Below are 25,745 nucleotides of genomic sequence, written 5' to 3' on the forward strand. Positions count from 1 at the left end.
TAGAGGCAGATGATAGGGGGACAAGTAAATTAAGATCAGATATCACATATTTCATTTCCATTTAACTTTCAATCAGATATGACTTTCCATAAACATTCTATAAAATATTTTAAGTAATTGATAATACATCATAGTTCAAAGATCTGAGGCTGTGTGACTTTTTTGCCACATTTTTAACATCTTCCAAACAGAAATGCGTCTTAGAGTGGATGACACCTTGCAGTCGCTGCAGGCCAGGCAGCCTCAAAGGTGAGGTCATTGTTGCACGCATGCTGTGCGCTCATTCAGTCATGCCAGTTCTATTTTAATCACTTAGTTCTTTGCACTGTCGGTACAACAAGGTTGAGTTTAACGCAAAATAAGACGTCTTCAGGAAGATTACATCAGGCTACAACACTGAAAGGCTATTGTGCACATAAAAAGGCTCAGAGAGAGAAAGGTGGAGCATAAATCTGACATTAGTGAAGTCATCATTAGAGGAATGATATCAAGTCCACCTTTTCTTACAAAGGAACGACCAAGTGCTTTATGGGACCAAACAAGTAAAAGAAGCTGCCTTAGAGTTTGTTGGAGACATATGCGAAAGGATAGCCTATTGCATGCCAAACAACGCAATGGAAGGCAGAAGAAACTGCTAAGTGAGAGCCTGGCGTGACTGATTCATGTCTTGCACAGGATTATGGATAAGGCCTTGTATCAAGTTTAATCAGCATCACGTTTTCTTCCTTAGTGGTTCAAGAAATCTTCGATTCCAAAAAATTCAATATATAAGGGAATATAACAACAAAGAGTATTAAAGAGCTTGTGCCCTCAGTTTATTTTGGGCCCCAGTGATACACTCCTAAGAGACTTCCTTGTCACTGACAAATAATAAATTGCCCCCTGCTCTCTCTTCTAACACAGGGGATGGTTGGATAAAATTTATGTACTTCCTTTTTTAAATTATTATTTTAAAATATGAATCACTTGGGTTTTTATAGGTGAGCAGCACTGAATTACAGAAACAATGAAATTTCCTTGTACTCTATTGCCTATAAATAAAGTAAAATAATCTTCCCTTCTTGCTTACTTAAGGTCTAATAGAAATGACCATAGAGATTTACTAAATAATGTTGATAGGCGATTGCCAGGAGAATTGAGTGCTTGCTAATTAGATGACAGATGAGACTCAAATACATATCAGTTGCAATTGTGTATTAGGCTTATTTGTATATCATACTTATGGGGTTTTTTGTTGTTTTTAATTTTTTTGTTTTCTTAATTGGGGAATGTTGGGGAACAGTGTGTTTCTCCAGGGTCCATCAGCTCCAAATTAAGTCATTGTCCTTCAATGTAGTTGTGGAGGGCGCAGCTCAGCTCCACGTTGAGTCGCTGTTTTCAATCTTTAGTTGTAGGGGGCGCAGCCTACCATCCCATGCAAGAATTGAACCGGCAACCTTGTTGTTGAGAACTCGCACTCTAACCAACTGAGCCATCCGGCCATCCCCTCAAGCTTATGTTTTTAATGCCATACTCTGGCAGTTGCACAAGAAACATCCCCAAGCCTTTCTTAGTAGAGCAGTATCACAGATACATGTGGCTTGCAGAAATGAGGAACTTGAGAAACCAGTGCAACTCATGGTAAGTGAGGGGCAGAAGTATAGTGTGTCCAGTACACAAGTGTAAGTGTTTATGTTTTAAACATAAAACTTAACATTGAGACCAAGGAACACCCTTCCTTCAATCACATTCTTCCTCGTATACGCGTATGCTCTCATAGCACTACTGATGCCCTTTTCATGAAGAATACTTACACTGTGGTGATTTTATATTTGAGTTATTTGGTTAACATCTGTTTCCTCTGCTAGATCATGCACTCTATGTGTACAGGGCAGTTCTGTGTTTTATTCACAGTATTTCCAATGTCTTGAATGATGCCTGGTTCATAAATGATCTTCAATAAATATTTGTTAAAGATTGAAAGAATAAATGGACAAATGATTATGAAATTTATTTTCTGAAAGCTATGAAGATTATTTTTAGTCTTACTAGAATTAGTACAGTGCTATGAACATACTAGCAATATGCTTTTTAAATTTTTCTTATTTTGGTAAAATGTACATAACAACATTTACAGTTTTATAGGATTAAATATATTCACGTTGTTGTGCAACTAGCATCGCCATACATCTCCAGAACAATTTCACCTTCCCAAACCGAAACTCTGTTCCCATTAAGCACTAATTCCCCATTCCTTCACCCCCAGCCCCTGGCAACCACCACTCTGTCTCTCTGAATTTGACTACCCTAGGTACCTCATATAAGTGAAATCATACAAGATTTGTCCTTTTATATCTGGCTTATTTTATTTAGCACATTTTTTTTCAAGACTCATCCATATCGTAGCATGTACCATAATTTTATTCCTGTTTAAGGTTGAATAATATCCCATTGTATGTATAGACCACATTTTCTTTATCTGCTCATTCATAGATGGACACTGGGCTCACTTTTACCTTTTAGCTACTGTGAAAAATGCTTCTGTGAACATGGGTATCCAAATATTTGTTCAAGTCCCTACTTTCAATTCTTTTGGAGATATATATATATATATATATATATATATATATATATACACACACACACACACACACAAATATATATATGTATATGTATATGTATATATATATATATATATATATATATATATATATATATCCAAAAGAATTGAAAGTAGGGACTTGAACAAATATTTATATATATATATATATATATATATATATAGATATATAGATGTGTGTGTGTATGTGTGTGTGTGTATATATATATATATTGCTGGACCATGTGGTAATCTATTTTTAATTTTTTAAGGAACCACCATACCATTTTCCACAGTGGCTACACCTGCAAGCACAAGGGTTGCAATCTTTCCACATCCTCACCCACATATGATTTTCTGTCTTGTTTTTAAATGATATCCACCCTACTGGGTCTGAAGTGGCATCTCATTCTGATGCTGATTTGCATTTCCCTAATGACTATTAATGTTGAGCATCTTTTCACGTAGTTATTGGTCATTTGTATATCTTCTTTGGAGAAATATCTCTTCATGGCCTTTTCCTATTTTTCAATTGAGTTGTTTTTTAATTTTTTGTTGTTGCTGCTGAGGTGTGGGAGTTTTTTATATATTCTGGATACTAATCCTTATCAGATATATGATTTGCAAATATTTTCTCCCATTCTATGTGTTTCCTTTTCACTCTGTTGATAGTGTCCTTTAATGCAGTTTTTAATTTTGATGAAGTCCAATTTATTTTTCCTTTTGTTGCCTAGCATTATGTTTTGTAACACAGCAATTCTTGTAATGCAATTCTGGGACCAGATGGACTTGAGTTCAAATCTTGATTTTGCTCTTGTCCAGTGGGGTGGTCCTGGATAGGTCAGTCCTTTTGCTTCAATTTACTAATTTATGAAGTTGTACTAAATAATCCTTGTTTGTATTTTGGAAATTAAAACATGTAAATGAACTTTGGGATCACACCTCATGTTAAAAGAATATTCAACAATGACATCAACAATCATGAGATTTAAATTTCAGGCTGGTAGGATTTTCCTTGAGCCAGCACGGCTACAAGATCAGTGAACTTTGGCATGAGGCAAACTTTTCCTTTAAGAAAGAATGATATCATTCTTCTCCTCTTGATCTGCAATATCTCAGCACACTTGCTCCCCTTTTTAAGAGGCATGGGAGAAATAATTCTCTCCAAAGAAGACCTGATTATTAGAAGTAATTTCCCATAGCATTTTGACGTTTTGTACACATATTTCCAGGGGGGGTCATATGAGGGAAAGCTGACAGTTTCATTTCTCCCCTTCTAATGCCTAACAGTAAACTCTGTTAAATCAATTAAACAAGGAGACCATCAGACTGTTGTGGCGGTAATGCCATAGTGGTTTACATAAGCAAACCAAAATCTACGCCTATAAATGTTTCAAAGTTATGAAATCAAAACGCTAAGGACAACCAATCACAAACAGCCAGCTAGGCTTTAATCTATTAGCCAATCAATAATTTCCTTACTTTGCTTCTACCTTTTCTCTAAAAAAGCCTGTCCCCACGCTCCTGTCCTTAAGAGTGCTTCTAACCACTTCTGGTTTGGTGCTGCCTGATTAGAATCATCTTTGGCTCAAATGAACTCTTAAAATACTTAATATGCCTCAGTTTACCTTTTAACAAGTCTTAATATAACCAAGACTTCCCCACTGGTTTTGCCACAGCTCTGAATCCTTCAGCTACCCATTCATGGTAGGGAGCTGTTCATAGGAAACAGGTGGCACGAAGGGAAGTGGTGTTGAAGGATATGTTTTGGCGCTTGGTCCTGCCAACCAATTGCTTTCCTGGATAGGAGCTTTGTGTTTTAGTTATACAAACTCAGCAAGGAGAACCTTCTTTCTCCTTTCCTCTTCCTTCCTTTCTCTCACCCTCCTCTCTTAGTCAAGATTTTTTTCCCAGTCATTACTATTGCACCAATCTCTTTCTTTCCATGCTGTTGACACCATTTAGGCATCAGAAGGCCTAGGCTGAGCCCCAGCTTATCAAACGATGGCTGGGTGATTGTGAGCAAGTCCTTAACTTCTGTGAGCTCTGGTTTCCTCATTTATAAAGTGAGTACCAAGGCATCTTACAGGATTGTGGTAAAGACTAAATGAAATATATTTGAATATGTGGTATGTACTACAAAATGCTGCACAAACTCTAGTTTGTTTGTTTTTTTATACCTCATATGAGGAAAATTCTGCATTAATTTTTTCCCCATCTTTCCCTGGGAAGAATTGTCTTCGTAATTCATTTAATGAGGGTAAGGCAAGAGAAAAAATCACATTCACCAATAAGTGATTATCTAAGCTTTAGTCTAGTTTGACAAGGAAATAGGATGAGGTGACACCAGACAATCTTTTATCCTGTAGTTCAACAGCGGGTACTGCAGAGAGAGTGATGCGTAGGTTAAAGAGAAAGGGCTTAGGGTGCCAGAATCACCTCAGCCAGGAAGGTAGCCCTGATACTGTAAACAGTCTTCCCTGCTTCAGAATTAATAACTGGGCTTCCCAAAACAAACCTTGTCAAAGGGAATTGCAATGTGTAAGCTCCCTAAAAAGGACTCTTTTGGCCTCTGCTTGATAGAAGGGAAATCACCTGAGGCCTGGGTCATCACTGGATGATTGTGTGACAAGACCAATCTTCTGGAGGACAGAAAAATTGCATAGGTGTTCAATAAATGGATACATCATAAGTGAGTTGCTTGGAAGAGTCACACAGCATTAGTCAGTGTTCAGTGACTGTAGAGTTACCATCTACTAATAATAACCCTCCAGAAGCATCATCCACACCATGGGTGAACTGCACATTGAAGAAGCCATTGTCTCCATTACCTGGTATCCATAGTTCTCTAAGGACACACAATACTTTCTGCTTTGCAGAGCTTTCTAAAGCTTCACTGTTCAACATGGTAGCCACTAGCCACATGTGGCTTTTAAATTTAAACTTGAAATAATATTAACTAAAATTAAAAATTCAGTCCCGCAGTCACACTAGCCTCATTTGAAATGCTCAATAGCCACATGTGGCTACTATATTAGTGTAGACAGAGAATATTTACATTGTTGCAGAAAAATCTATTGGACTATTGGAGAATTCTCTTCTAGAATACTCATCGCTCACTTTCACCAACCCTACCTGGCCTTTATCAAATAGTCTCAATTCAGGGTTTTCTTTGGTCCTGTTCCTTTCCCCCTATAACTTTCGTCACATCCTCCAATTTCCCACAGCTCATGATATTATCTCTATTCTAACATTTTCTACATTGTGTCATGACTATGTGTTTGCACATGTGACTCTCTGATGAGACTCTGAGTGTCCCCAAAAGAAGAATTTTTTTCTGGCTCATCACCACATCTCCAACAACATGTGCCATGTGGGAAGTGCTTAACAGAGGCCAAATGCAGGGATGTATGAATGATTGCACTTCATGTAAATAAGCAAACACATGTGTTAGGGGCTTAGGGTGTCATTAACACCCTTCCCCCTGGGGTTCTGACAGATACACACACACACACACACACAGAAAACAGAAAAAGAAAAAAGAAAAAAAAAAAAAACAGAAATAAAATACCATTTTATCAACCTGGGTAGATATCTGGTACCCCTAAAGCAGAGCTATGGTAAAATAAATAAATAAATAAATAAATAAATAAATAAATAAATAAATAAATAAATAAAATGCTCTATGAACTCCGTGGGGCCTCCTGCTTTATATACGCTCCCTTTCCCCCGTCTATGCCTATTTCATCCCTAACCTCTTAGGTGGATCTTACCACTAGAATCTGAAGAAAAACCAAGTGAAAGTACTTTCCTGTATTCCAGAGAAAAAGGAATGAACAGGTAGAGAGAAGGAGCCTGTGTGCCCTAATATGCGGTACCTCACTCATCTAAGCTGCTCACCCCTAAGATGGCACCAGCTACTAGGTCAACAGCCATCCTTCTGTTTTTTTCTCATAGCAAAGAAGGTTTTCTCCAAATTGTCTTGGGTCTTCACCAAGAGGAAAAACATTTTTTTTCCTAACAGAGTACCTCTAATTCATGGGAGTTGGAGAGATCTCTAGGTCCTCTCCTGTCATTTTTTAAAAATATTATGAAATAATCACTTTTCTAGGTAAAATATTAATTTCACTATCATCTCTCTTATACAGATGTACAGCTAATAACCTAGAAGTAACCATGTTAGTAACCTAATACAGCAATCTCTTTAGAGCCATAACTCCCAGGATATAGTATGCCCAATTCCTGTGAAGCCTGGGATTCTCTATCACCCTACCTTACTGAAATCAACAAAATATCTGGGACTAGCTGGATGTCCAAGGATGTAGAAGGCCTCACTTTCCTCCTGTTGTTTCTAGATTAGACTCTAGGGTGTGCCTGAAACAGAGTCAATTCCTGAAATTACAGCTTGGCCTGCTGAAGCTCCCTAGATTGAATGATCTCCAAGTTGCATGTACTACATTCTTCCCTTAGGAGTACTTCCCCTTTGAATTCACATAACATCCTAATAACTTCAGAATATATTCATAATAAAATACCCACAGTTTGGGGAGAAGCATCTTATTTGGGTGTCTATCGCAATCTTCTGTTCATAAGACTCAGCTCGGGGGCAGGGTGGGTAGAGGGAAGGCACGAGGGAAGGCGGGAGGGAGGGAAGAAGGGAGGGAGAGAGAGAGAGACAGAGAGAGAGAGAGATCCTTGAAAAAACTAAGAATGTAAGTTTGAAGGACATTCAGGTCTGAGGGAAAAACAAAAAGAAGCACACGAAAGCCTGAAAAGGTTTGATGTCATTGGTTGATCCTATCACTGATTTTGCTGAATATCTTGTCTGGAGCTTGTAGATGGGTCAAAATTTTTACCTCTGAAGGTCATTTGCTTCTCCACACACAACTCTCCTACTTGATCTCTCAGGATCTTCTAGCTCTAAATTTTTATATTTCTGTCTCCCCATCTTCCCAGTATCCTCAATGTAAAACTGAATAGACAACAGACATTTAAACATATGCAATTTCTAGCTCCTCTCTTCTCCACACACCAAGGTCATCAAATTCAGAAAAACAAAATGAGCAGAAGCTACAAGGGACTGCCATGATGTTCATTCATGCTGAGCCAAGCTTCCCTGAGGCAAGGGACTACTGGAACTTTGTAACATTCCCTGACAGAAGTGCCTCTCTTTATTATTGCTGAGTGAGAGCTGTTATTTTGTTTGGAAAACATATGGTTCAACTAATTTTCCCTTGAAATGCATTTAGGCAAATTAAGAAAAAGGAATCGGCAAATCTCTGCAATCCATTTCACCAAATACCTTAAAAAAAAATGTGCATGAGTTTTCCAAAACCCTAAACAAGCAAGGTTTTCCCTTCCTGCTATTAATAGAGAAATATCTTATTACAGTTCTATAAACAGAGCCAAACTGAAAAAATTGCATTTAAGTGATGTTAAGGTTTCCAAAGAAAACCACAAAACAAACTCAGAGTTAAGGCGATAATGCATCCCTGTTGTACCTTGGCACAGGAGCAAGCATTTTGCAGTGACCATCTGGGATGTGTAACATTGTAATAAGGGCGAGGGCACCAACTCACAGAGAAACCAAGAGCCAACACTTTTTTTCCCTGCCAACTGTGATATATGATAGTATGAAGGTTTTTTTCCCCCCGCAGGAAACCAGGATTTCAACTTTTACAAGGCATTTGAAGACACCGAAAGTTTTTTTCACTGCTATACCCCAAATCTCCAAAATAATGCCAAGCAAGTAGTAGATGCTCAATAAATATTTACTGATTGAATAAATATTGAAAGTGCCAATCTTTTTCTATGGTAATAAAAATTTCATGATGCTTTAAGATCTTTTTACCTTCCTTTTAAGACACTGAAAAAAATGTACAATTATTTACCCACAAACAACATTTCAGGTGTGTTGGGAGAAGGTAATTTATCAAGTACTATTAAACTTATACACCTGAAAATCACATTTAAAATGCACTACTTCTACTAAGAATCTGAAAAGGTAAATTCAAAAAGTCCATCAAAATGTCTTGCCCTCACACCAAAAGCACAAGCAATAAAAGAAATAAATAAACTGGATCTCTTAAAAAGTATAAACTTGTCATGCAAAAGATATCATCAATAAATTAAAAGACAGCCCATTAAATGGGAGAAATGATTTGCAATTCATTTATCTGATGAGATTTGTATCTAGAATATATAAAGAACTCTTACACCACAATAATTAAAAGACAACCCACTTACAAATGGGTGAAGGATCTGAATAGATATTTATCTAAAGGAGACATACACATGGCCAATAAAACACAGGAAAAGATGCTATACATCATCGGGAAAACAATATCGTCAGTGAGATGAAAATCAAAATCACAATGAGATAGCACTTCACACCCATGAGGACAGCTATAATCAAAAAGACTGACAATAACAACTGTCAGTAAGGATATGGAGAAATCAGAACCCTCACACATTGCTGTAAGAAGGTAGAATGGTGCAACCACTTTGGAAAACAGTCTGGAATTTCCACAAAACTTTACGACAGGACCCAGCAATTTCATTCCTATATACCCAAGAGAAATGAAAACATTTGTCCACACAAAAACTTGTACACCAATGATTTTAGCAGCATTATTCAAAACAGCCAAAAATTCGAAACAACCCAAATGTCCATCAATGGATAAATAAAATGTGTTATATACCTACAATGGAATATTATTCAGCAATAAAAAGAAACTAAATACTGATACATGCGACAATGTGAATTAAAAACATTATGGGGGAAGATGGTAAATTAGGTAAATGCTATGCCTGCTGCATCCCAGGATCACACCAAAACTACAAATAAACTGTAGAATAATCAACCTCAGGAATCATCTGAAGACTATCTGAATAGAACCCCTATGACTAAGGATATAACAAGGAGGCCACATCGAGACTGGTGGGAGGGGTGGAGACGCAGGACAGGCTGACCCCAAACCCACAGGTAGTGGTTGAACACTAGGAAGGACACCTCAATGGCAGAGGTCACCCAGAGAAGGGAGGGGTCCCAGTCCCAGCCCCATGCTGGGTTCCACAGCCTGGGGATCCATTGCCGGGGAAGGGAGTTCCCACGACATCTAGCAGTGAAAATCAGCAAGGACTCGGTCTCCCCATCCCAGCAAGATGGAGGGCAACAAGAAACCCAAGTGTCCTCTTAGAGAGCCCAAACACAAACTCGCTCACTTGCAAACACTCACCTGGGCTCTGGTGGAAGAGCAGCAACTCGAAAGGAGCCAGAGACATAGGGAAAGACTAAGTTGTGTAGCTTCAGGGCAAGGGGGGGACAGCTGCCATTATCCCTGTGTGGGACCTGACTCATGTGTAGCCTACTGGAGAGCACCATCTTTTCTATGTTGAACGCTCCCACGAAGGGCCAAATCTGAGATCACATTGGTCTGGTAAAATCTGCACATGCTTACCACCTTAGTGACGCCCTGGGTCCCTGCCCACACAGCTAGCAGTACATCGCCCGGAACACTCTTGACTACTGAGCACCAGCCCCACCCATAAGCTGCAAAAAACCTTTACAGCAGCAGTGGAAAGCATGCAGCAGTCCAGGAAAATTTTGGTGTTGGTCGATAGCCCAAAACCTGTACTGCAGTCTCTCCTGGGAGGCTTAGGGGGACTTATCAGTCTGAGGTAAGTGGTGGCTACCTGCAATGTTCTCAGGGAGTTTTTGTGAAGTGGTCATAGGCCAGGGACTGGCACAAGAACTGAATCTGCATTAACTGTGTAAAAACCACCAGCCATGTCTCATGACTTCCTGGAACCCCATACTACCCAGCTAGTGCTGCATCATCACCAAGGACACTCTCAACACAGGGTCAACCAGCCCGATTCACACACCTAAGGAGGCTCTTTCAACAGCTGAGCCCCTTATGGGCAGCCAGCAGGTGACAATAGGCCTAGAGGGACCCTGGGCATTTTGCTAAGCTGCCTGAGGCCCAATACTGGTGGCACCCAGCCTCAGTTCACAGCAAGGCCACCCCACATGCCTCCAGGTCCAACACAGGCAGCAGCCAACCACATATCGCTTTGTCGCTCCTACCAGGTAGCTGTGGGCCAGTCACAGGCAAGGCTGAAATTGGTCTTCACAGGAGGCCCTCCCAAGAGACACTAGAAACAATACACCCAGAGGCCAGCTTCAGACCACGTCAGACCAGAGCACTACTTGGTGAACCCCCAAAGTGGAACACCCAAAATGGGTGGTCTCAACAGGCACAAGAGCCCGAGGGGCTGAATCCTACTCTGAGGGGTCAACCCACACGCAGCACCTCATACACTGTGGTCATAGCCAGTCCTCATAGTCAGCCTGGAGACAATCCTACCACTGATGTGCCAAAAGCAATCAAGGCTCAACTACAACAGAAGAACACACACAACATACTCAAGTAACACTCCTGGAGCACACACAGGATCAGAGAGACTGCACCATTGGACCACACAGGACACATACCACAAAAGGCCAGCCAGCAAAGACTGAGAGACATAGGTGATTTACCTAATACATAGAAGCAAACACAGAGAGGCAGCCAGAATGAGGAAACAAAGAAACATGTCTCAAATAAAAGAACAGGAGAAACCTCCAGAAAACAAACTAAATGAAATGGAGGCAACCAAACCACCAAAGACAGAGTTTAAAACACTGGTTATAAGAACGTTTAAAGAACTTAGTGAGAACTTCAACAAAGAGATAGTAAGCATAAAGAAGGACATAGAAACCATAAAAAGAATCAGTCAGAAATAAAGAAGACATACTGAAATGAAGAATACACTAGAAGGAATCAATAGCAGACTGGATGAAGTAGAGGATCAAATCAGCAATTTAGAAGACAACGTAGCAGAAAACACCCAACTGGAACAACAAAAGAAGAGATAGTTTAAGGGACTTGCGGGACAACATCAAGCATAACAAAATTTTCCTCATAGGAGTACCAGAAGAAGAAGAGAAGGAGCAAGGGATAGAGAACCTATATGAAGAAATAATGACTGAAAATTTTCCTAACCTGGTGAAGGAAATAGACATACAAGCCCAGAAAGAGGAGAGAGTTCCAAACAAGATGAACCCAAACAGGCCCACACCAAGACACATCATAAATACAATGGTAAAAGTTAAAGACAAAGAGAGAATCCTGAATGCAGCAAGAGAAAGGCAACTAGTAACTTACAAGGGAGCTTCCATAAGACTATGAGTGGATTTCTCAACAGAAGTTTTGCAGTCCATAATGGAGTGGCAGGAGATATTCAAAGAAATGAAAAATCAAGGGCCTTCAACCAAGACTATTCTACCCAGCAAGGCTATCATTTAAAATTGAAGGAGATATAAAGAGTTTTCCAGACAAGAAAAAGCTAAAGGAATTCATTACCACCAAGCCAGTAAGTATTATAAGAAATATTAAAAGGAGTTTTTTAAACAAAAGAAAAGAGAAAAATAAACAAAGATCAAAAATATGAATAATAATATGGCAATAACTATGTTCCTATCAATAATCACTTTAAATGTAAATGAATTAAATGCTACAGTCAAAAGACACAGAATTGCTAAATGGATAAGAAAACAAGACCCACACATATTGCTGTCTACAAGAGACCACCTTCTCATGTCACATACAAGAATAAACTCAAAATGGATTAAAGACTTAAATGTAAGATCCAAAACTACTAGAAGAAACATAGGAAGTAAGCTCTCAGACATTACTCTTAGTATTTTTACTGATTTATATCCTCAGGCAAGGGGATCAAAAGAAAAAATAAACAAATGGGACTATATCAAATTAAAAAGTTTTTCCACAGCAAAGGAAACCATCAACAAAGCGAAAAGAGAGCTTACTGGAAGGGAGAATGTATTTGCCAATGATATATCTGATTAGGGGTTAACATCCAAAATTTATAAAAAATTCATACAACTCAACACCAAAAAAACAGACGATTGGATAAATAAACTGTTTTACATTTATACAATGGAGTATTACTCTGCCATAAAAAAGAAATCTTACCATTTGCAACAACATTGATGGACCTAGAGAAAATTATGCTAAGTGAAATAAGTCAGACTGAGAAAGATAAACACCATATGATCTCACTTATATGTGGAATCTAAAGAACAGAATAAACTAACAAACAGAGCAGAAATAGACTTAGATATGGAAAACATGGTGGTTGCTAGATGGGAGTGGGGATGGGTGAGAATGGTGAAGGGATTAGGAAGTACAAATTGGTAGTCACTGAGTAGTCACAAGGATGTGAAATACATATATATATATATATATATATATATATATATATATATATATATAATACATATATATAATACATGCTATATGGTCATGGTATGTAAAGTACAGCTTAGGGAATGTAGTCACTGGTATTGGAATAGCTACATATGGTGTCAGATGGGTAGTAGATTTGTTGGAGTTATAACTTTGTGAGGGTGTAAATGTCTCATCATTATGTTGTTTTGTATACCTGAAACTAATTTAAAAAAAAAATCATTATGGGAAGTGAAAGAAGCCAGGCACAAAGGACCACATATTATATGATTTCATTTACATGATATGTCCAGAGCAGGCAAATCTATAGACAGAAAGTAGATTAGTGATTGCCTAAGACTTTGGGGTACAGAAGGGCTGGAGAAAAAAATGTGAGGTGACTGTTAATGGAGTTTTTTTAAGGGAGATGAAAATGTTCAAGAATTGATTATGGAATAGTTGCACAACTCTGAATATACTAAAAACCATTGAATTATTCACTATAAATACCATTAGGTGAATTGTATGGTTTGTGCATTACATCTCAATAAAGCTATTATTTAGAAAAATTTCTTTGCCTTATTATTACATTATTCTACTAATCTGCTTAATAGAACATATAACATGGACATAGGATGTGTTGATCCAGTTTTATATAAACTTAATGAATTGCACAGTAATTAACTGTTTCATATTATTGTTTCTGAGTCTTACCATGAATAAAACCCTTCAAAATGACAAAATCAAGTGTTTTCTCAGTGAGGATTTAAAAGTATTTTCAATGGACGTGGAATGATCTCTAGAGAATTTACCAGATGCCATACTTATTCCAAAGTAAAATAATTTTCTGCCATGCAATTAAGAGCACCATAGAAAGGAAATTTTATTAACATCTTTTTTTCCTTCAAAATAGGTTATTAAATTCAGCTTCCTTTAAATACTAAAGTATGTCCTACATATTATAACTAAGGAAAGCACAGTTCCATTTGAAAGATAAATGGTCCAATAAATTTAAAATAATACTGGAGGTATTATGTTATTTGTAAAGACATATATTTTTTTCCAAAATATATATTTTTATAAAATTATTTTCCTACTATTAAACTGAATACTATTTATATACTAAGGTCAGGTGAAGTTGAAACAGAAAGGAATAGTAAAGATTCTCATCCAAGCCACTCTTTTCACATATGAAAAAAACAAAAAACAAAAAACAAAACAAAAAAAACCCGAGACCTACCTAAAGTGGTTAAGGTTTTGTCCAAAATCACGATTGGGAAATCCATAGTTTGAAACCAAGTTCTCTAATTCCCAAGAAAATTATCTTACCGTACCAACATTCCAAAAAGAAAATTTATTATTTGAAAATCTAACAGCATGTAGATGGACACTAAGTTTATATGTCTGTTGGATGTTTTTATACCTGAATATATATTATTTGTTCATTTCCACCACTGATAATGTTTTTAAACTTTGATCTCCTAGAGGGCTATAATCACGTATGTTTACTTAACTATTCACATATACAACCTTAGTCTCAAATTATCTGTGAACCTCTTATAAAGAATGATGATCAACAAAATTAAAGTACAATGTAGTAATAATTTAATACAATTATTTAACTTCCAATGACAGGCTTAAGAAAACCTCCAGGTAGATAAGTCAATAAATTCCCCCATTGAGGAAACCCAGCATAGTTACACTTCAAAATAAAGGATTCTTTCAAACCTGCCTAATTAGAGAGAGTATTGGCATAGCATCTACCAACTGTACCATGACTCCTGAAAAAACTCATGAAATGATTATTTTTAATGACTTTATGCCAGATTTAGAGTCCTCTTCTTGCACCTTCTTCACCCTCTCCATTCAAATCTTCCCAGAATTGCTCTATTCCAAAAATTACTCTTTTCTCCTAATAAAAACTCCAGCTGTCTCCATCTATTTATCTATTTCATACTAAGGTGTGAGTTGCTGAAAGGTTTAAACCTGGTGAGTGATATCTGGAGAATTCACATTTTAAAAGTAAGGTTCCTTTTGCGCTCAAAATTTCACTAATTAATGCAAAGAGTATGATCCTTTGCTATATCAGCAACACTGTGCCCCAAGCTCTCCTGGGGGCCACCAAAGTCTCCTGACCCCCTACATTCCAGAAATAGGGGTCAGCAACTGGGTGCCCTGCTTGTGAAAGCTGCTGACCTCTGGGAGGGAGCTTGTATGGAAGCAAGTGTTAATTTTCAAAATGTGACTGGTTGTGATAGCAGCAACCTCATCTCATCGCAATGTCCCTTGGAATGTTTTCTCATCAAGGGGTCTAGAAGTGATCTGTCATCACTGGTGTGGTACAAGCAACTCATTCTTGTATCCTTGCCCTTCTCCCCTGGACCTGAAACAAAACATACCACTCTGCCCTCCTCTTCTCACAGTTGAATTTTCATGTGTTGAACATTTGTCAGGGCTTCACCTTCAATGACATGGTCAAGGCACCAAGAAATTATATTTAACACATGAAAAATGAATACCAGGCCCATTTCTCCATGCCTTATAATCAGAAGCTATTAAATTGGTGTTTGGGCTATGCCTATGTGTGCTTATTCTTGGAACAACATTTATAGACACTTTAAATGATTACCCTCCAACGTCATAAAAGGTTTAGTAACACACTTTAATATATAATATCTTAAGCACTTTTTTAATAAAATACAGATATATAATTATAATTATCAATGCATGTATGTCATTTAATATAATGATAAAAGCCTAGTCTTTGTAGTGACATGGTGATTAATATTTACAGTATAACCTAAAGGAAACAGCATTTGCACAATATTGTTAAGTAAAAAAAAAAGATTAATAAAAATTCTACTCGTATTGTGGTGTTATCTCAAATCACCAATAGCAAAAAGGAAAATGCTCTCCTTATTAATACATATGGGTATAGATGATTACTTCCATGTTTTCTGAAGATGGGAAACTCTCTTGTTCTCCTTGAATTATACCAAGCACTAAGGCTGGGATGTATTCTGAGGACTTTTCCCAAATCACTGTCAAGCTATTAATACCATACACGAATATCTTATATAGGTCTATCTATTGGAAATATATCATGTCCCTTCATGCTAATCTTAAATTTAAAACTTAAAACTAATTTGATGAGCTGTTACAGAATGCATGAGGAAACTTACCAATATCTATAAACAGAATCACATCCCGTGCAAATACTGCTCAAATAGTAATCCCCAGAAATATCTTAACAGCTGTGATGTTTTAAAGTAAAGAAGTAAATCAAGAACTACACCCTTTCCCCACCTAAAGTAGGGATGAGTTAGAGCAACTCTGTGTAGCACTGAAAGGCAATCACACACTGCTTTAGTTTGGCAAATATATGCAATGTACTGAGTCAGTGGGCAGACAGGTTGTAGTTTTTCAGCACACACATTGGTAATGCTCCTCACCATGCATTCTTAGCCTTTCCTAGTCATCTCATAACGTGCCAGCAAGGCAACTTGTTTTGCAATCTTAAAGCATGTATTCATGATTTTAGGGACTTTTTAAAAAAATTAATGCTGTTTTCATTTTTCCAGTTTTGAGGTTAAAAATGCTGTTGAAGTTAAAAGTTTTATTGCTCCTTTATCATAATTAGTATCTTCCTCCTGAGTCCTCTAAGAGGGCCTGCCTTTATAATAATAGGCTTTGGCCTTTGCACTACCACCCCCAAAAGACAGATTGCTGGAGATAACCCCCTGAAATTCCTCACAGCGTTATTTAACACCATAAAGGCCTAGAATCTATCTGTTTTGGGAAAGACTCAGAGGGACAAGGTTAAGGAGGGAAGAGGTTTCAATTTGTAGGGGTTATGAGACATAAATAAGTATCATAAATGCCTTTTTCCTTACTTATAGCCCTTGGGTCCAGAATCTCAAAGCAAGATGGAAAAAAACATCCTGAATGAAAAACCACACTATAAAAACCTAAGGGATAGCTGACAATATTATTCCTCTTGATTCAAAAAGATAAACATTTCTCATTGGAATCAAAGAATTTGAGGTGGATTTATTTTCTTTTTGCCATTCGATTTATATCATGTATTCCTTCCCTAGTGAAAATTGGAATTTAAAAATGTTTGTAGAACATTCTCTAATGGTCTACTTCACAAACTAAATAAAATGAACAAAAAATCCAAAATACTGGAAATTTATTTTCTGCAGATGAAAAAAACCTCTTATATGCCCAATGGAAAGTGAAAAAAAAAAAATCACAAGCCTCTCCTCCACCTTTCTTAAGAAAGTAATTATTACGGATTTTTACAGAACCAAGGTCATCTAATATCTGTGATAAATAAGAGCAAGCAGGAAAACAAAAGCTAATCCTTTATGATTATAAATACCTCACAACTAATACTAAGACTTCAACTGGCTTTTGCATGTTAGGTTCTCACACTGTGCCCAAGAATAACAGAAATCACAAGACTGTGCTGGTTACTGCTGGCTATCAACACTCAAGTATGAAACCGTATAGAGCATTTTTCTGATAATTTGTTGTAAGTCTTAGTCTGGTTAGTATTACTGCCCAGTTTTAAGTTTACTGTTTGGTGTTTAAAAGAGTCTGAGAACTTTGGTTAAACATATTACATTTATGGCAATACTCTGTGCAACTGGATGAACTAGGGGCAAAACACACAGGGAGGATGTGGCTTTGTAGGCTTCAAAACTCCACATGCTATATACAGTATACATATATACCATAGATAATTACAATCTCACCATGAGAAAGGCAAAACACTCAGTGAGCCTTCATTTTCTATTATTTGTACATTTTACAAGTTACTGAGAGTTTCTTTTCATATTGCTTTCAAAAGAAAAACGAAGAAAGAAAATACATTAGCTCGATTTGAATGTCGTTTAACTTCAAGGCTTCATCAGACCATATGTGCAGACACTTGAGATGATGACAGAGTTAAGCTTCCTAGGGTCCTAGAGTCAAAGAAACTCTGCTGACCCCCACTGCTAAGCAGGTGCACTCCTTCCACAGGGGGCAACATCTGCCGATCGGTCATGGTCCCACTCGGTGAGGACCCCAAGAAACTTCCTTGGGAAGAAACAATTTTCTCAGGACTGGCAGCCAGTTTGGGGGATGTGGAGAAGTTATATCCATACAAGGCACAGGGGCTGTGTAACCTGAACGTGTTATAGGAACCCTGATGGGTCTGGTTAGCAGCAAAAGCGTTGCTGGAGGGTGAAGGCATGATGTACTGGAGCTGGGGAGACATCCCGGAAATCTGCATGGACAGGCTGGTCTGTGGGCAGCTGAAGGTGTCCCCATCAGCGCTGCCCATGGACATGTTCACCGAGGCACTGCTGCTCACGCCCACGTAGGAGGGAGTCCTGGGCGGGGCGAAGGTCTCACTGGTCTGGTTGGTGAGCCTGTTGTAGGTCTCGGCCAAAGATGTGCTGTATCGGTTGAGGGTGAGGCCGGACCGGGCACAGGCAGAGTAGTCAGCCGGGGCCAGACTACACAGCTGGCTGGTGTTGGGCCCCAGATGAAAGGCAGGAGAGGAGCAAGGGGAACCAGACAGAAGATGAGGGTGGGTGGCTGGAACGCCATTCCCAGAACCTTGGAGTAAGGTGGAGGAACTTGTGTTTCCTACAAAAGAAGGCGAAATGTAAAGAGCAAGGACTCCACAGCCATCATTCCCTTTCAATTTTGTAAACAGGAGCTAGGCATTGCTTGTTACAAGGGGTGCTACAAAGATGAAAAGGAGATGGTTTCAGCTCTCAAACAATTATACTTTAATTGAATTCAGATGAATATTCCAAACTCAGAGCATCTCAATATTTTCAAGGCAAATTATATCCCCAGGGAATGATGTGTTTTTTTAATTGCAGAAATATTAGGATACAACTACACAGAATTTTCACATTTTTCTCTCTCAGTTAGCTTTGTCAAAGTTTTCTGACTTACTATAATAAATATTTTACATACTGACTTTCCCTGCAACTTTATAAAATATAAATGTCATCTTACTCTGTATCTTGTTCCATAAGTATAACCATCGCCTCTCTTCTACCCACCTTTCACCTTTGCTTTCAGCAGGGCTTGGTCTGAATCAATATATTTTCTTGCAAGATAACAGAAGGAACTCAAAGGTAGGAGCTGAACTGGTCAAAGGCACATCCCACCTCACACGTGTCTGCAGCTGCCCACTGAAAGCTTGTGTGTGTCAATGACTACTATCCAGGGCTTGGCTATTGCAATAGGCAATATTCTAGAACTTCAGAAATTTCATTTCCAACCAGAAACCAGGTTGGTGAATCACATGCTAACACAAGAGCAGATGACCAGCAAACAAACAGTCCTGTGAAACAGAAAGGGTGGTTAACCCTGCGTCCAATCAATAACTGCGATGGTGCCTAACTCCCCTCTCTGGATTTGCTGGCAGATTAATGTCTGCAAAGTTGACAGAACTGAGGAGGAGAGGAGAATTCCAATGGGCTGGACAGGTTGTAAAACCTTCATTGCCCTAGCGACAGTGTTTTATATAGCTTCTCAAAATAATCTAAAAGCCTAATCCAATCAATGATAATTATCTAAAACCCAGCACGCTAAATTCTCACTGGGAAGCTGGGCAGGATCAGGCGTAAATAGCCTGAGAGCGGGAGTGGGCTGGGAGTCCTAGCTACATCAAGCAGAGAAGGCAGCGTCATCCCTTTCCATAAAGCTCCGTCTGAGGAAACGCCAGCCCTGGGCTTGGGGAAAATGCTCAGAGGTGGGTAAACCCAGGGAAGTTTGCCCAAGTGTGCCTGACCTTCTCATCATAAATCCAACAGGAGAACCCTGCCTAGAGGCAATTTTGCTAAAGGAAGAGAAGAAAGCAGCTGGCAAGAAAGAGGGAACTAGAACGGGCATTGGCAATTTCTCTGAGCTGCACCTGACACCAGAGCCCACTAGTTTACCTCTAATTTTAATAAGAGATTTCCAGGTGAGGTAATGGTCATGAAATACATAAACAGCCGAAAACATTGCAGACTTAACCTAAGACCATGACAGCCATTTTTCCTAGTCCAGCTCCATACCACACAGAAAAGAGACGGAGCCTTTTATAGGAGGATGTCGGTGATGAGGTTGCCATTGTAGATGTAAAGAATGACTTGCACATTTTTCAGTGACTGAGCTTCCAGGTAGGAACTGGCTGTGTATATGACCCGAAGACTCTGTGATTTACCTTGCTTGGGAATTCCAGGAATATCTTCAAAGGTGAGAGTCCGTAGTGAAGGTCTCCAGAATGCATACGACTCCACAAGGGCTTCCAAGCCCATTCTAAACGGAAGGATCAGGATGGGGGGTGGACAAAAGAAGCTTCGTTAGGAGCACTGGAGCTTTCCTCAGTAATAAGCAGCTCAGAAAACACTCGTGGTGTTGACAGTGCCCCCCACATTGGCCGGTTAGGAGCTTGGCACTGGCAGAAAGAAATGCTTCAGAGATGGGCTACCATTCCGTCACCAGGAGCACAAGAGGATGGAAACCACCCAAGAAGTCCTCTTAACATTCTCAGAAAATTAAGCCGAACTTGGAGGATAAAAAGCTGTCCCCTCAGGCTAAGGAGCTGAGATGAAGAGCTGGCCATCTTAGCTGATGTGAGTCCAAGGCTCTGCTGTGATCTGGAACCCATCCTCTCTCCCTGTTACGTTACTTCTCCCTCTGGGGAGGAAGCTTCTGCCACAAAAGCATGCCACCTCTTTTCTGCCCATCATTCGGTGCCTTGCAACCAGCTTAGAAGAGCACTCATCCAAAGAAAACTGATCTCTCCCTTGGGGACATGATCTCCAGGGTGGCCAAGGTGGGCTCCCTCCAGCAACAGGGGGTCTCAGAGGCAGCACTGGTCTCTCAGTCCAGTGTGCAGGAGGACGGCAGGAACATGAGGGCAGTAAGCTATATGGAGCTAGCATTAGCATCAAACATTATTTTAAAGTCGCTGCATACACTTAATGGATTGATGTTTAAAGAGACAGGATAAATTGCTTCTGGACTATTTACATGATGCATGTGTATTTTAAACAAGGTCAACTATTGTAAATACATATATAAACATACGTATCCTCTACCATAAGTGATTCAAAGTCATCCACTCCTTACATCAGAAAAGTCCTGTCTGTTCTGGAAATGAGGCCCTTCACGCAACTAATCCATTCTCAAGACCTCACCATACTTCCCGCTACCACTTCAGCCATAAACAACCTGAAACATATAGCTCCATTGTAGGAAATGGCTGCTTCCTGAGTGTCAAACAATATTCAGATATCTCTTGTGATTGTCAGATACTGTTTTATTTAACACAGATAATCTGTATGTAATGCAGGTATTAAAGATAGGGTCTATCCTCAGTAGTTTAGACTCAAAGTGCCACCCCTTCTGGATTCCCCGCATCCCTAAGTCATGAACTATGAACTAAGAATAGAGGAAACACCCCTCCCCTGACTGAGTCACGCCACCTACACAACATGCGGAAAGCTCTCTAAACACCAGTGGTGAGTGATGTGTGTGGATAAAACCATCTCACACGACCTGTTGTTTCGTCCTAAGGTTTTGCACACCGAATTTCCTTCCTTAGAGTGTTCAGAGTACAGACTCCATTTTTTGTGGACTTTCGTCATGAATCCATAAGGAGCACGACCACCCCGTCTCCGTGATAAGAAGAGACAGCTGTGTGTGGATGGATGATGTGATGCATGCAAAGCATCCTCCTGAGTCCACACATGGACCTGACTCATTTCTGAAGTCTCCGGTTGAGATGGGTGCTGCTCTGGAAGCAATTCAAAGAGCCATCACCAGCCCCACACAGGTGCTGGTAGGGGGCTGCCAAAGGGGAGGGCAGGACACAGACTGGGACTGCACGTGCCTTACCTGGGCCTCACTTAGACTGAAGGGCAGAATCTGGCTTCAGATGTAACCAGTGTGCCACGGAGAGAGGACTATTTAGTGGTAAGGAAACTGGAGTGAGGGTCAGGAGAACTGAACTGTGACTGCAACTCACTAAAACTCACTATGTGATGTTTTAACCTCCCTGGACTTCAGTTTTCCACAAAGTGAGGATTAGAATACAAAAGCCAAAAGCTCTGAATCCTCTCCTAGCTCTAAAGTTGTTTGCGATTAATTTTTCCCAAACCAGACATCATATCTGTGGCTGACCACAAGCCAAATCCAAGATCACTCTACTCAGTAATATTTTATGTACATTTAAGAATTAATTTGTGTGTGTGAGGCGGGGAGGAGTTTGGTAGCCCAGTCAGTCTCCAAACTCCACATAGCCTGCAGGTTGCATTTAATATTCGACTAATGAATACTGGGTGCTGTTTAGTTGATTACGCTATATTTAGCTTGTACTAATACTAAATCTGTATGACTTTCTAGAAACAAGCTTTTTTAAATGCTAAAGAATGTCAGGACACAGTTTAATATAAAACTGCTTCTTTATTATCACATAGATGAGTTTTTGTAATCACAGCTTTAAATATTAAAGATACCAAAGTGGTAAAGAAGTGGTCTCAAGGGAAACTTACTAAGAAGTAATTAATGAGCAGCCACTGGACTTAAAAATGTATTAACTGCAGAGATGAGCATTACTGCATTACTTGCTTTAGCAGTGTAAAATTTAGTAGGCTTCAAACACAAATCCATAGGCTAAACTCTTGGGGAGAAGTCATTGATCACGCCAAGCATAGGACCCTAAGCTCTAAAGTGCTGCTCTGAAGGTGGCATATCTACAAGTTCTCTGATTTGGAGCTATCGACATTTTTCTTCAGGCTGCTGTTTCACACTGCAAGTTCCAAAAAGGATTTCAGATATTTTGCAGGAAACAGTTATAAAATATTTATTAGCTGAATCTGGACTTTTTTAAAAAAGCCTTCATTTTCTCCAGTAATGGAGACTTTTCCCGTCTAGTTAAAGAAAAGATAAAAGGCACCTCCTGCAGGAGTGTAGCCAAGGCGATAATTTATACAAGATGCCTTTGAACAATTTCCACATTTTATCACCACCCTAATTTATGCTATCAAATGGCCAAGTTTATTTAGTAAAATGGTTATGTTTTTCCTGAAGTATTTAAAGAGAAGAAATTTTTGTACCTTCCTGAGTAAAAAATTTTATAGGGTCAAACCTAAGGCCTAACTGAAGAATGAAACTATTCTCAGCACATAAATTCTCTTTCACGTAGCAAATGTCTTGCAGGAGAGCTTTTAAGGGCTAAAGCTACTGATTTCTATAAAATAGGCTGTAGAACCATAAATAGCTAGGAAGGGATAATTTTTAATTAAAGCAAATTGTTTTATAAAGTTTAAAAAAATCACAACTCCATGTTCATTTCTTGTCCTGTTTGATTTGTTTATTTCATGTGTGAGGAAAAATAAAAATAGAATTTGTATTAAAAAGCAATGACAACCACACAACAGAACCAGGGGTAGTAAAAAAATATACTGAATTTTTTCTCATGGGCTTTCTTCTCAACTAATATATAAAAAATATCAGGCCTCCCCCAAGCCCAAAACACCAATGTACCCTACAAGTTTTACATATAACTTAGGCTCTTTTTTATGGAAAATAATACATAAATTAGAAATCTTTAAAGCTGACTAAATTCTTTCTTCTCCAGATAAGTGTCTTTTGTATTTATCAATGGAAAATGTTAAAATCAGATATTTTTAAATTGGGAATATTGATTTACAGACATTTAGCATTCCAAATGAGCACTGGAAAGCTTATATATGAGAAGCAGAAAAAATAATTTCAATAAGAAAAAAGTGAAACTATTCATTTCACCAACAAGAAAACTACATATAGGCTTAACGTGTTTTTCCTGTACTAAGATATTGTTTATACATTTGAAGCAAAATTAAAACTTTAAGTTTTAGAAAAATTTAAAAAGTGTTAAAACGTAATTCAATATTTTCTGTATATCCAGTAGAAACTAAAAGTTTTAGAGTCAGGAAAAAAATAGTAGTAAAGCACTATGGATGCCATGCCTATATACTCTTGAAACAGCCAAAGGGAAGGACAATATTCATATCAAACCCAACATTTTGACCTCATGATACAAAACAAGAAGCTTAGTAGTTCACTTTCACCAATACCACTGATTTTTTTTTTCACTGACTAAATTTTAAAAAAGCAAATGCCTTTTCATTACGCTGACATATCTAGAATGCTTTCTGAAAACCTGTCATATGGGTCTTACCATCTCACTTCCATTTGTAGGTTTATTCACTATTATCTACCCAAAATATGTCTTTAAAATATTTTTAAATTTATTGCTTCAAAAATAAAAGAACGCTGTACAAGCAGTGTGATCTGTCAACAGCAGTGAGGTCTTTGCTAGAGGAATCCTACGGGAGAGCTTGAACATAGTTCCTGGCTGTATACTCTCCAAGCCTCAGTGCTATCCTCCCACAGTTTCAGTGAGTTTTAATAAATGTACTCTCTGCTGAGAAAAAAACAAAACAAAGAAAAACAAAAACAAAACAAAACAAAAACACAACGAACTGTGAAATTAATGCAAAACTCTTAAATGGATAAATACTATTCTGCTAAAACCAAAAACACAAGAAGATTCCACCAAAATATTTGTCAAGGTAGAAAAGTTGTCCTCCCAAAGGCTCCCTTTAGTCACCTCACCAGGGACCATCTCAGTTACTAAATTATACAACTTTCAGAAACTCCTCTGAAAAGCAAAGTTAACCAGGAGCTAATGTAACGTTAACAATAGCCAAGCAAAATTTTTCTCCACACTGAAACAGACATCTAAAATGACAGAATAATTTCAATACAGCAGGCAACAGAGTAGGAATACCTGCAAATCTTCCTACAGAGTGAAGAATTTCAGAGGGGAGCCCTGTTATTGGTCTACCTGCACTAAGTTATAGGCTACTCTCCAAGTACTTTAGTTGCATTTTAATCCTCGCATTGCATAGTGTTTAAACAATATCATTGCATAGGAAGATGAAATCAAGTCTCTGAAAGCACTTGAGTGAATTCTGAGAAAAGATCTCTGCTTACACCTATCTGGCCCAATTAATCAGCAGAAAGAACTGAAAATCTGGACTACTACCTGATTGTGTCTTTCTACAATTTTAAATGAAATTGTCCCTAAAATAAGATAATTGAGGATTTCAACTTCATATAGACAAGGCCTATCGATACCAAGTTTTCACGGAGTATAAAAATCATTTCTGGAGTAAAGTAATAAAAACTTTCTCAAATATTTCTTTTTAAAAATAAAATGCTTTTAAAAACATTTAAGTCAAAGCCTTACCCTGAAAAAGCATCTGGAGAACGTTAGTCTGTTATTACTCTCTGCTACTATCAACAGTTATTTTAGAAAACGTTGCACCAAACTATATTGGAATAGAATCATATCAATAAATTCAAAAGCTCTTGGCACACAGGCTAGGGTGATCTGCTTTTTGATAAAAGTAATAGAGTAGAATTCATTATTGTAGCTCTCCCACTTAGTACAACCATAAAACACGACACACAGAAAAAATAAACAAGTGTATGGCTGTCAGCAGAGCCAAGACAAATCTGGAAACTAAAGAACATCAGCTCTCTTGGCAATGGGGAGTAGTTTCATATTCTCGTTGGAAATCTGAGGGAACCAGAGACCCTGTCATATTCCGAAGATAGAATCAGTAGATAGTTGGACATCACTAAACAAATTCTAAACCAAGAGCAGATGCAGAGAGAATACTGAAGCCCCGGGACCCGTAATGGCAGGCTTCTTCAAGGCTCCTTCAAAGGTGGCTGCTGCACTGTACACCCCGAGAACTTTCATTTTCACCCCAGCATTACACATCGAAGTTCACCTTAAGAATGGGCAGGTCACAACACTACAT

At 38.5% G+C, this 25,745-nt stretch overlaps 1 protein-coding gene across 1 annotated transcript in view; it reads right to left on the minus strand.

Annotated features, from left to right (window-relative positions):
- Positions 1–15,510: 15,510 nt before the first annotated feature.
- TBX18 (T-box transcription factor 18) overlaps positions 15,511–25,745 on the minus strand; it is a 29,880-nt gene continuing 19,645 nt past the window's right edge. Inside the window, exons 7-8 of the mRNA XM_033103076.1 lie at positions 20,087–20,181; positions 15,511–18,507 (exon numbers count right to left, since the gene is read on the minus strand). Of these exons, the coding sequence (XP_032958967.1) occupies positions 17,783–18,507; positions 20,087–20,181 (820 nt within the window). The 3' untranslated portion in view covers positions 15,511–17,782. The remainder of the gene's footprint in view (positions 18,508–20,086; positions 20,182–25,745) is intronic.

Source organism: Rhinolophus ferrumequinum, chromosome 3, assembly GCF_004115265.2.
Source record: "Rhinolophus ferrumequinum isolate MPI-CBG mRhiFer1 chromosome 3, mRhiFer1_v1.p, whole genome shotgun sequence".
NCBI classification, from domain to species: Eukaryota; Metazoa; Chordata; class Mammalia; order Chiroptera; family Rhinolophidae; genus Rhinolophus; species Rhinolophus ferrumequinum.